Below are 12,558 nucleotides of genomic sequence, written 5' to 3'. Positions count from 1 at the left end.
TGTTCATGCTTTAGAGGTCAATATTAAGACTTATGTACCAGATAGCGTTTGGTTTAAAAATGTAAGTAGAACAAAAAATGTCTTCTTCTGTCTTTTATCCTTTTTTTTATATGCCCTATCAAACTGTGTGTAGTGCATTGTTTAAGACAATATGAGAGTAGGATGAGTGAGTTCCATATGAATGGTGGTGAAAACTATTATAGTTGGTGAAACTCTTATAGGCCGTATCGACTGCTACTATTGCTAGAAGAGTTTCTATGTGTGAGTCAGGCGTGGATATGTAACATTTTCAGGGTTCTTGATTTGAAGGAGCAATGGCTTCAAAAACATTTTGGTGAGGTAGTCATTTGGAGAACATTTTCACAACGGCTGATTGGTCTGGTGCCTTTATTTGAAAGTAGCTGAGCAAGTGCCTTGTAGCATTGTGAAGCTTTGAACATGCATAAAGTAGCATCCGTTCTTGACATAAAAGGTAGATTCACCAAGCATAATGATGAGAGAATCTGGATTTTATTTAAAAAAACAGAGGCTAACATTATCCCGCCCTCCCACCTGCTGGGAGAATTTATAAAGAAATATATACTTTTACATTTTAAATTATTTGCAATGTTTTTAAAAATTGTTGGATATAATGTATATCTTTTATGTTAATACCGTAATTTGTTTTTCTATTTCTGACAGAGCTGCCATAAGGAATGTATATCTAAGGAGAAGGAATTTTCATAGCAGTAGAGTTTGTCGAACTGAGTTAAAACATGCATTGTATTTTAATATGTTACAGTGCTTTTCTGCGTTTTTTGTGTGTATACTTTTATGGATGTTAGAATGCGTCTGAATAAAGTTTTATTGATTAATTGACTTAGTCAAGATTTGGATTTATTCACATTCAGCGTGTTATGTTATTAGTCACAGAGCAGATTAAAAGAGGAAGTGAGTTTTTAATCTGGAGTTTATGTGTCATGGGATGTTCTATTTTGGAATTTTGTTGTATGCTTTAAAAAAAGGCTGGTATAAAGACGCAATAAAGGGTCTTTTTGCATAATGTTAGCATATGTGTCTTTATTAAAATCCAGATTCTCTCACCATTACCCTTGGAGAACTTACATTTATTTCCTTGGGGGACCAAAGGTTTTCTTAGGATCTCACTATTGGTGCTGCCAAATGCCGAGGTTGTTCAATACCAAAATATGCCTAGTCTTGATCCCACCACATCCCTCTTCTTCCACAGTCGTACACTTTCTCTCTTTCTCGCCCCTCCTTCTCTCTTTGGGTCAAAGTTTGATGAATTAAACCCTTGTCCCAAATATAAGCACTGTGCCTGGTAGACTTCAGCTTAAAGAGAAATCATAAGTCAGCATGAACAAATACTTGACAATTGTTCCTTTACACAAAGGGTATAATAGTTTCACATTTTTCTTAAATCTTAATCAATATTGCAAGTGAATGTGTAATTTATATATTGCTCCATCCTCTAAATTTCTGACTCTTGTTTGCAGCTATGAAATCTGTAAATGTTCAATAACAAAAGTAGTACATATCTGCCTATCAGTCACAAAACAGGGATCCCTTCACTTCTATGACAGACTTTTTTTATCCACAACATTGCACAAATCTGCTTGTACCACTCCTACTCTACTTCTGCATCTTGTTTTTCAGTTTTCCATAAAGATATATTGAGGGCCTAATTACGAGTTTGGTGGTCTTGCAGTGGGCCACCACGCCAGTGCCCTGCTCCAAGACCACTAAATATGTAGTCAGTCCGCCTGCCCCATTACAAGTTGTAATACTAGCAGGGGGTCCTGTGGCTGCGGTCCCAAAGCGGTGCCTCTCCAAGGCTCATAAAAGAGCCGTAGAAAGGCACTGCTGTTGGAGCGCCGCAGCCCATTCCTGCACGGACAGAAATGCACAATGTTGTGCATTTCTGTCCGTGCAGGAACAAGTGGTGCAAAAGTAATGGGTGACACAACATGTTCATTTCCATCTGTGCAGGAGGGCCTGTAGGGCCCCCTTAGTTTCCTCACCGCCACCTTTTCATGGCAGACTCACTGCCATGAAAAAGTGGGCAGCGAGGAAACTCGTAATATCCTCTGCAGTGCCGCTGCAGCACCAACAGCATATTACTTCCTCGGTCCGCTGTGCATCCGCCACGAATCAAGGATCCTGGCGGTTGCAGCGGTCCAGTAGCGGTCTGCAGGAAGCTGGCTTTGCATTTACTATAAGAGGTATAGTGTGCACAAAGTCCAGTGAGTCCCCAAAGGATTGGCAGAGGTTAAAGTAGATAATACCTTACTCTCAATTTAGTGGTAGCTGGGCTGAGCAGTTGGGCTTATCAGAGGGCAGTATGAATGCATTTGTTATACATACTCATACAAGGCAGAAACACACTTAGCTCCAGGCCAATGGTTGGAACATTTTTACTTTAGTAAATTTTAGTTTAGGAACCAAGTATAACTCAGTTACAGATAAGTAGACGTTCCAATTATGCGATATTTTCAGTATTCTTGCAAAAGGTTTGTGTAGCCTCAACCAATACTTTTCACACACACAAAACACATTTTAGTCTAGAAGAAGATATGTTGTATTCAGGCCAACACTGAGCGCATGTCGGTCATGGGGTACTGTGATCACTCTAAAGTTGCGGAATTCAGTATCAGCACTAAGGTGGTCGATATCGGCATTGATATATACCCTTGCGGTGGGCAATGAGCGGGATAGGGTTCAGCAGGCGGCCAACAAAAGTGCAGTTGCGTTTGCTGGCGGTCGGTTGTTGGATATCGGATGGTTTTCTGCCATCGTTAGACCGTCCTGGGTTAGTTGCGATCGGGCAGGCAATGCAGGAGGAGGGAAACAGGGCCACTTGCAGCAGGGTTCTGGCTCTCGGGCATGGGACTGTGAACAGCTAGGTTTGGGCTGGAAGGATCCTGCGTGGTCATGGAGGCCGTCCGGCTACAGTGCTTTCTTCTGGCAGGACAGAGTCGCGTCGGCACAAATGCCGGTCCTCTACCACTGCAGCCTTTGGAGGTTTTGGGTAGCAGTGAGTTGCATCGACATGAATGTTGGTCCTCAACTGCAGTGGTTCTTGGAGTTCTCTTGTAGCAGGGAGTCGCGTCAACACAGGTGGTGGTCCTCACTGTAGCGGTTCTGGTAGTTCTTATACCGGCAGACACCGGGGACTAGAGCCTCTAGTCCGGAGGGAGGTTCTTGGCCCTTCGGCGAAGGTTGTGGGGTCTTCAGGGTTGTTTGGAGGCCTGGCAGGGTTTCTGGAAGAACAGCAGACACAGTGGCCGAACCATGCTGCAGACCTCAGAGGCCCTCTCTGGCCAGGGGTACCTTTTACAAGGGATTTACATGTGGCCCTGAGGCGTGCCAATAGCGGAAACAAAAGTACTGTTTTGGGAAAGAACACAGGTGCTGGGGCCTGGTTAGCAAGGTCCCAGCTCCCACTCAGTCAAGTTGGCATCAGGTATCTGGCAAAAAGTTAGGGAGTAACCATGCAAAAAAGGGCACTTTCATACACGGTCACAACCGCTGTACTTGTAATACGGCGGGTGGACTGCCAGTCTGGCGGTCCATGGACTGCCACCACGGGTTTGGTGGTCCTATGGACTGCCAAACTCGTAATTGAGGCCTGAGTCTTTTATGACACCCACCTATTCTTCTTGTTTTGTTTGTGCTTTTACCACATTTATTTCTTCGACCTTCCTCCTCTCTTGAAACCCTATTTTGCACTTCTCCCTCTGAAGCATAAAATGACTTTTTACGCCAAAAACATATTGTAATTCAAGATGTCGCTACAAATGCTTCAATTTTTTGAGACGTGACTGAGTAGAGAGAGATGCAAATGGCTCAGAGGGAAGCAGTCACTAAAAATATACATGCTTCTGCATACAGCATAGAATAATTTTCTTTAATTACCTACTTCTGTAAGGGCTTATATCTGCCTGTTTAGAGAAGTTTGCATATAGCTGGCACACGTACACCCAGATGCAAATCACATTGACGTCTTGCTGTTGTTGCAATTTGCATCCTATATATACTGAAAAATAAATTAGGAATATTTTGCACAGATAGAGTTTGCACCTGTTTGTTCATGCTACTACTACTTCCACTTTTGTTAGCACTTGCAGTGACCACCAGGTACAAAGTGAGAGAGAGCGCAATTGCCTCTCACCAACTTGTCTGAGTTAACTCTAAAACGGATGCAAACGCAAGTCGCTCACATTTTAGCGAAAACTCATAGGTCTAACCAACTGGGTTAGTGGTAAAGTAATGAATCAAGCTTATCTCTAGGTTTGCTGTTTTTATTATCATTATTGTAAATTACCTTTTGCTACCCACTGTTTTGCTTATGCTGCTTTGTCTGAACAATCTCTCCTGCTTCATTTGACCAGTGTAGTGATTGGGAAAGTGTCTCTGTTCCTCATACTCACTAAGGTGAAGCTATGGTAGTGGCTGATTCGATTCGATTCGATTCGATAAGTCTTTATTTCGAATAAAAGATTCATAAAAGACAATGTACAATCATACACAATATATAAAAAAAAAGCAGTCAAACGAAATAATAATATACACAAATTATTCCTAAGAACAATAAGATGCTTTACACATATGTACATTGAAACAAATGGGACACAAATAACATGCACATGAATTGGTACCACTAATAACCATACAGGGCACTATATATAACTGAATAAGAGCGTTCAACGTACAGGGATGCCCAATTTCTTAGATCGGATCAACCAGGCCCATCTCAAAAATTTGGCAACACAGACCACTACGGTTTCTGATCTAATAACACGAAGTTTGAAGAGTGCATCTCGGTAGCCACCACTATTCAGGGTCAAGCATATCGGTCTTAACCACTTACTTCTTGGTGCTCGGTAGACAGGACAACCAAAGAAGAAGTGGCCAACACTTTCTTCCTGGTCTGGACACCAGTGGCATTTATTTCCTGTGGTCGTGTCCCATTTTGCTGTAAAAGAATTAATGGGCAAGGTGCCGATTCGAAACTGGTGGTATAGTTTACGGTCTAATACGCTTGTGATTAAATCCCAATACTGCTCTAGTGAGGGAATGGCCTTATACACTAAAAAAGAGCCAGTTAGATTAGCGTCCAAGGATTGGTTTACAAGAATAGATTTTTTCCAAGCCCAAAAGAGCGCCTTAAACTCAAGTTTAGATGGAAAAGTTGCCCCCCCTGGGTTGGACCAAAGCTCCGGGAGACCCATCATGTTCAAAACATTTTTGACTACCCTAAACCAGTGTATTTTGTGCGACCCCCACATGAGTTTTACCTCCTCCAGCTCTCGGGTAAACAGACCAAGCTCGGGAGTGGTCCAGAGGCGGCGCCAAAAGGCCACCAGGCGGTACTGGGCCATCTCGTCGATCGGTCTGCAACCAAGATCCAACAGTAGGGGTTTAGTTGGGGTGGACTGGGGGAGACTAACCAGATTCCGTAGGAACCTATTCTGCGCAGTTGCCAAACTGGAGAGATTCTTATGACCCCAAACTTCGGCTCCGTAAAGGGTTGCAGAGATGACCTTCGCCTCATAGATTTTTAGGGCAGGGGTAACACACTTAGTAAGGGAGTTCTTTTGTTCATGGATCAAACAGCCAGCCAACCTATTAAATTTGAGTTTAGACGTTTCCACTTGGGGGTTCCAATTGAGTTGGTGATCTAGAGTCACACCAAGGTATGTCATGACCCTAACCTGCTCAATATGGACTCCGTTTAGGGAAACTGTACACTTAGGGGGGTTTTTCTTGCAAAAAACCATAAATTTGGTTTTATCCACATTTATTTGCAAGTCATTCATTGTACAAAACTCGGAAAATCTATTCAGGGCTACCTGAAGCCCAGCTCTAGTTTTGGAAAGGAGGAGGGTGTCATCTGCGAAGATTAGCATGGGGTACTTTCGACCACCCAACATTGGTGCATCCGACTGAGTATTAATAAAATGTTGGGTAACCTGATTAATAAATAGGAGAAACAACGTGGGGGCTAGGACACAGCCTTGGCGTACCCCTCGTTGTACAGGGAATCGTTTGGTCACCTGCCCCTGACTACCCCACCTAACCTGGGCATAATTGTCCTCATGTAGTCGCTGGACTAGGCTCAAGAGCTCAGGCGGAAAGCCCATGCGACTAAGGGCCTCCCACAGCTTCTTCCTTGGAACTAAGTCGAAGGCCGACTTAAGGTCAACGAATGCGGCATATAACATACCGCCACCCAACAGAACCACCTTCCAAAAAAGTAATGTGAACCGGAAGACTTGGTCAACAGTGCTAGTCCCAAACCTGAATCCTGCCTGCATAGGGGAGAGTATGTTATTTGAATCGATCCAACCCTGAATTCTTGCTAGGATCATTCTCGACACAATTTTCTGGATCGAATCGATCAAACTAATGGGCCGATAGTTGTTGGGGAGGGAGCGGTCACCCTTCTTATATACTGGCAAGATTTCTGCCCCCTTCCATGAAAATGGAATCTCAGCCCCTGCAGCTATGTTATGGCTGATTCTTAATATCATCAGGATGCCCTAGGCCCTATTCACAAAGGTATTTTTGGCCAATACCTCATTTAAGCCTGCTAGGAATCCCCAAAGGGGTTTCATTTGTGCATAAATCTGCAGTCTTCCATCCCATTCAGTGTATGGGAAGTAGGTTTAATTTTTGCTGAAAATCAGAACCTTGTACAAATAGAACACTCCCTTTGATTTGCAAAACCCAGTTTGAAACGTTTACCGGATTCTAGTCAGCAACTATTCCAGAAATAGGATATTTTCTAGATGTGGGTTGGGAATGGAAGGCTACTCCCGCTTCCTGTGTTCAGGTTGGGTACTGTAGAGAATGTACCACTGCGTTTCAGCACATCTCACGGGAGTGCATTATTCAAGCTGGTTAAAAAGCAGTGCGACCCTATTCAATTTGTTCAAACTAGGCTATAAGCCCTTACACCCTCATTTTAAGAAGATTTACACAATAGCAGTAATACCAGGATTCTGGTGTCTGTTATTACAACAGCTAATTGTTATATGACCATAAATGTAGGTATAAATACATGACGAGGTGGAGTTTCTACTTGCTTTTTAAGTCGAGGCAACTGAACAGCAGATGGACTGTCTGTTGTGAGACATTTTGTGGGCTTACCAAGAATATACAGGGGCTTGGAGGCCACTCATTGCTTCCACTGAGTGGCTTTTCTGCCACTCTCATATCCCCACTTCTTATTTGTGTCTCAGCTTGTCAATCTTCTGTTTGTCACACCCATCTTTGCCATTTCTTTTGGTTGGCTTGCTTCTCTTCTTCCACTGCTTGCTTTTCAATTACTACTTTGATCGTTTGGGTTAAGCACTCCATGAGAATGTATGTGTGTTCCACTTGATTAACTCATGTACTTCTGTCCCGTTGCACTCTGTGTTGCTCTGTGTCCCCATTGCTCATCCCCCACTCTATGCCACTCCAGGTAGCTCTCTCTGTTTCTTCTCCTCCCACCAGCGGTCTTAATGGGCGGGATCTGCAGGGCATGGTGTGCCCCTACCTTTTTACTTTAATAGAATACGTTCCCCTACTTTTTATTTTAAAAATGCTCCCCAAGACGACAGAAATAGCCACGGCCTATAGATAAGTCTTGCCTGTTTGTGGCCATTCGAGGACAGACGGGGTTGGCAGAGAAAAAACATGGACTATGTCTTTTCCTTCCTGCCCAGAGAAGACAAGGACAGTTTCCACTCCTCCTGCTCTGCTGCCCCCCCTCAATGTCTTTGTTCCGCTTCTTCCCCCTCACTTGCTGAAAACCGTGACATCAAGAAACGGCTCTTGCTGGTAAATGTGTTTTTTTCTGACATTTTCTATTCCAAAGTGCCGCCCTAGGACTGAAATAAAAAAAAGGTTCAAAACGCACATAAAAACTAATTAAAGCACGACAGAGTTTCCACAAAGTGGTCAGATTGGTTTTATTCACACCCAAACACATTAGTGCCACTTTACAGAGTTTGCCAATGAAGTGCTACTTTTGTTTTCTCGTCTTTCTTTGAACAGCATTGTTTACACTGGGTAGGGAAGGGCACCATTCTTGGAGGTACTGCAATACCTGGTTGATGTGTGGAGTGGAAATTATTTAATGTGATCCTTATCAGCTGATTTCCTTATTTTAGTTTATAAAATGTGTCCTGCGTGTCTGTGTTCAAGGATGTGGTCTTTTTAAACCATACTGCTTACGTTTTGTAAGGATATAAGCAATGGACATTGAAACGGGTTCCTTCCGGGCCCTTTAGTCATGACCTTAACTTTTCAAGCAAAAGCACTCACTGATTTCTGAATAGTGAGTGTAAAAGCGTTAGTGTAACCATGTTGTTCCTGCTTACATTTCACATGCTTTACTTGATCTTGCATTCGCTTGAGTTTTTGCTTTTTCCAGGATGTTGTTACGTTTTTCTTTAGGCAGCATATTGCTCTTATATAGTGCTTAATTTGAATTGAGTCACATCCAGGTATTTATAGCAGAGCATAATTGGGGAGTAGTTGGGGCATTGCAAGTTTCTCTCAGTGGAGCAGTATAGTGTTCAGTGGAGGGAGGATGTGGCACTATGGTCAGAGCTGCCAAATCTGTAACAGGGAAATCAGGTTCAGCTTCATGACCAGTCCACCATACCACTCTCCTGAAGTAGCACATTCCCATGCTAGACCTTAGAAGGCCCCGCTAGACCTTAGAAGCCCTGGTGTCTTAGCACCAACAGGTGGACCATAGCAGTGGTAAGTGTGGGTTAACCTTGAAGGCCTGTCCACCACAATCCGTTCTAAAGTTCACCTCCAGTCTTGCAGGCAGGCCTACAAAGCAGCACACCATAGAGCAGGGGTCTTCAAACTCTGGGGAGGCCCCCCTAGGGTTACCTCAAGTGATCCCGGGGGGGTGCCAGGCTCTGGCCAAAAGAAGTATTGTGCTGATAACAGTACTTTGTTTTAAGCAGAAAAAAATGAGTGGCACCAAGGTGCTCTCTCACTCTCATATTTTGCTATTTATATACTAGCTGGGAGAAGGTGTCAAAAGGGAAGGAACTCTGTATATTCTTCTACTCCCACCCCGACTTCAAACAGTTACAGTGTGAATACTTGTTCTCGTTAGTAAGGCCTGCCTTAACAGAAAAGTATGTTTGGCAATCATGTATTTGATTGCATTTTTAAATCAGTAAGAGAACGTAACTTGCCAATTTAATAAAATAATTGTGAAGAATTCTGAGGGTGGCCATGATTTTCTTTCCCACTGGGGGGGGCGGCATTAAAAGGTCTGAACACCACTGCCCTAGACCAACAGGACTCTGTCACTGAGGTCACAGTACCCTTGAGGCCAGTCCGCCGCACCCTTGGTACCTCCATTGGCCTTGTTTCAGCAGTAGCAGTACAATTCGCCAGGGATCGGCAATTCAGGATTCGCATGCACACCAAAGTAAGTTTGCAAGCTTTACGGTTTCTCTGCTTCAGACACAAGCCCATTTAACATGTGCTGCCTGTTTTGGGGCCACTAGAATAGAGAACAAAATTATGCCACAGTGTTGACTAAATTGTTTAGTAACTTTTATTATGTTTGAGCTACAAACAATTTTTTTGTTAAAATCGTCAGATTATGCAGCAGATGATGTATTATGTGGCAAATAAAGCAGAGTCATAATTATGTGGAAAACATTTGCAAACTAGGATATTTTGACATTCAGGTTTGAACTGCTCTTGTGGGAAAAGGGAGAATAATTGATGACAGAAACTGCATGGCTCGGAGACAAATGGCTTGTGATTCTAATTTTGAGCCTATTTGGGACATTCTGTGATTGGAAACGTATCTCACTTTGTGAATGTATTTTAATGTCAAGAACTCATATTACACCTTAAATAAACGTGTATTCATTGGTTGAATTGATTAACATAATAAGCTGTATCTGGTCAGTAACATTCCAAGCAAATACAAAAAATTGGAATGTTTTGCTCTTCCTGGCCTCACCTGACTCCGCCCACTCACCCGATCCTCGGGTTATTCCTGTCCTCTGAATCTCCACCCACAGTTCCCCAACTTTTTTCCCCCACTTCAGCCACTGCTCCCCACCCACACCCTTCATGTGGCATAGCCCACCTGCGCCCTCCTCTCTTGCCCGTTGCTTCTCCTCCTCCTCCTCCTTGCCCTTCGTGTTGTTTCCGTCCCCCACGCCTTCGATCAGTTTTGCTCTCCCCATCACGATTAAAAAAAGTCTTGAGTGCACATTTTTCTTTTTATTTGCCAATCCAAATTGGATCAGCAAACAAAAAGAATAAAAAGCGACCACATCTCAGAATTAATATTTTGTATTTAGCCATGCTGCACAGCATTGGGGATGCTGTTGTATGGCTAAAACCCATTGGTAAAGCCAGTAGGTTCCAGAGGCGAGACCTATTGGCTATCATTGCTAAGGCTTGTTCTGTTTGTTAGCAAGGCAAGTTAACAACAGTTTAGCATGCTTTATGATGGGAACCCCCACTTACTGAACAACTTAAATGATTTTTATAAACCACAGACAATTCTAAATGAGGGCCCAAATCTTCGCCATTAGTAAGCATTGCTCACTCCACAGCCTGCTTCTCTCCTGGAGGCGGGCCCTCTGGTAACTGGGATGTGATTCGGAGACGTCTTCCATTCCATGCAAGACTGACTAGCCACAAGGCACTCTCGGCCACATGCATCAAGTGAATTTGGAGTCGCAAACGGTGCGATTCGGAAAAATCGGCCGTTTCCGATTCCAAATTCACTTTTTGGGATGCATGAAACAATTTTTAAAGAACCGCATTTTTTTTCATTTCCCAAAAATGTGATTGCATTTAAGGAATCGCATTTGTGCGATTCCTTAAAAGCAATGCAATATATTTTTTTTAAATTGCGAATTAGCAATTAGGGGGTGCAAATTACCACGAGGTTGAACCTCGTGGTAATTTGCGAAAAGTTATGGAAATGCCCAAAAATGCTTTTTTTAAACTTTCATGTTACAGACACACATGTCCTTAGGACATGTGTGTGTGAAACATGCACTTTAAAATACATTTCAGGGGTGCAGGGGGGGAGGGGGGGGGTCCCTTCTGCACTCTTGCAATGCATCAAAAAATTGCGAATTCCCAAAAAAAGAAATGCAAAACGGCATTGATTCCTATGGGCCTCTAGGCCCATAGGAATCAATGTAATGCCATTCCTTAACCCCTTCCACGCTCATGACGAGCTGGGCTCGTCATGAGGTAGCCTCCTCGCACGCTCATGACGAGCCCAGCTCGTCACGTAACATGCGATTTTGAAAAACTCAGCCTACGGGCGGAATTCCGCCCGCACGCATGCGGTTAATTGCGATTCGCAATTAAGGAATCGCAAATTCCGAAAATTAAGAAATCCTAAAAGAATTTAGGATTTCTTGATGCATAGGATCTTGCAATTCCTAAATTGCGATTCCTTAATTTTCGCAATTTAGGAAATGCAAAATCCTACAATGATGCATGTGGTCGTCTGCCACTTCCGGGAGGCCCTTGCAAACGAGCCTGTGCGAGAGGTGGCTGTTCTCGCGCCTCCTCGCGGTGTGTATTGATTGGACTGTTGGTCTAGTCGATAGTTGTCACTCACGCTGTATAGAACCCGCCACGCGCTCTCGCTGTTTTATCTATTTCTGTGATCTCCATTTATGCCTTTTATCGCACGAGCATCTGCTAGTCTGTCCCCACCTGTTTCCTTTCACCATTGTATTCGAGACAAAATAAAATGCGTGTATCTGTATTATAATCTCTGCCTTTTATCTTCCCCCTCGCATCAGGGTTAGATTGAATGCTAATAATTTCCCCTGGGTTTCTCTGCATTGCAGGTGCTACACGAACCCCTGATCGACGAAGACCCCGTCTTCATTGCTACCTGCACCGAGCGGGAATTACGCAAAAGGAAAAAGCGGAAATTCAGTCTGTGGGTCAGGCAGTGCTCTTCCACCGGGTTCATATGCCAGGTATGTAGCAGTGATGTGATGCAAAAAGACTGGCGCCTCCTGCGAGATACAGTAATGAGCCCTTGAGAGTGCGGCCTCTTGTGGTGCAACTGCCCAACTGCATGTGTGCTGGCTGTCCTGCTGTAGAAGTTATATGTTCTGGGGTTGCATCTTGCTGCGTGCGACTTTGCTCCTAGGTGTGAATCACCACGAATCACTAACTTTAGCCAAAAAATGTGATTGAACATTTCCGAAAATCTTCTGAGAATGGGCATGGGTCATGTTGCCTGCTGGTGGTAATTACTCTGACCACATTTTAGTTCATTACTCTTTTGCGTTCAGCGCCCTTACAGATTGGGAATAGCCAGTGCTTAATTATATAAAAAAAAGTTCCAGGGTCTAAGATATTTCTCAGGGATCCCTTGCAGCTTGCACCACCTACAGTCCTGTCAGTGCTGCCAAATACCAGTATCAACACAACCTACTACCTATTACACTCCTGTAAATGTGATCATTTGGACTGTACCAGCTTTCCCAAACTTACAATAATGGGCTGGGTAAATTGATATTATTATTATACTTA

The 12,558-nt window shown here is 43.5% G+C and overlaps 1 protein-coding gene across 1 annotated transcript in view; it reads left to right on the top strand.

Annotated features, from left to right (window-relative positions):
- PGBD5 (piggyBac transposable element derived 5) overlaps positions 1 to 12,558 on the top strand; it is a 522,626-nt gene that overhangs the window by 232,994 nt on the left and 277,074 nt on the right. The window contains exon 3 of the mRNA XM_078649089.1: positions 11,862 to 11,996. Coding sequence (XP_078505215.1) covers positions 11,862 to 11,996 — 135 coding nt within the window. The remainder of the gene's footprint in view (positions 1 to 11,861; positions 11,997 to 12,558) is intronic.

The sequence above is a fragment of the Lissotriton helveticus genome, chromosome 6 (genome assembly GCF_964261635.1).
Source record: "Lissotriton helveticus chromosome 6, aLisHel1.1, whole genome shotgun sequence".
Lineage (NCBI taxonomy): Eukaryota > Metazoa > Chordata > Amphibia > Caudata > Salamandridae > Lissotriton > Lissotriton helveticus.
This window is presented reverse-complemented; position numbering and strand designations above follow the sequence as displayed.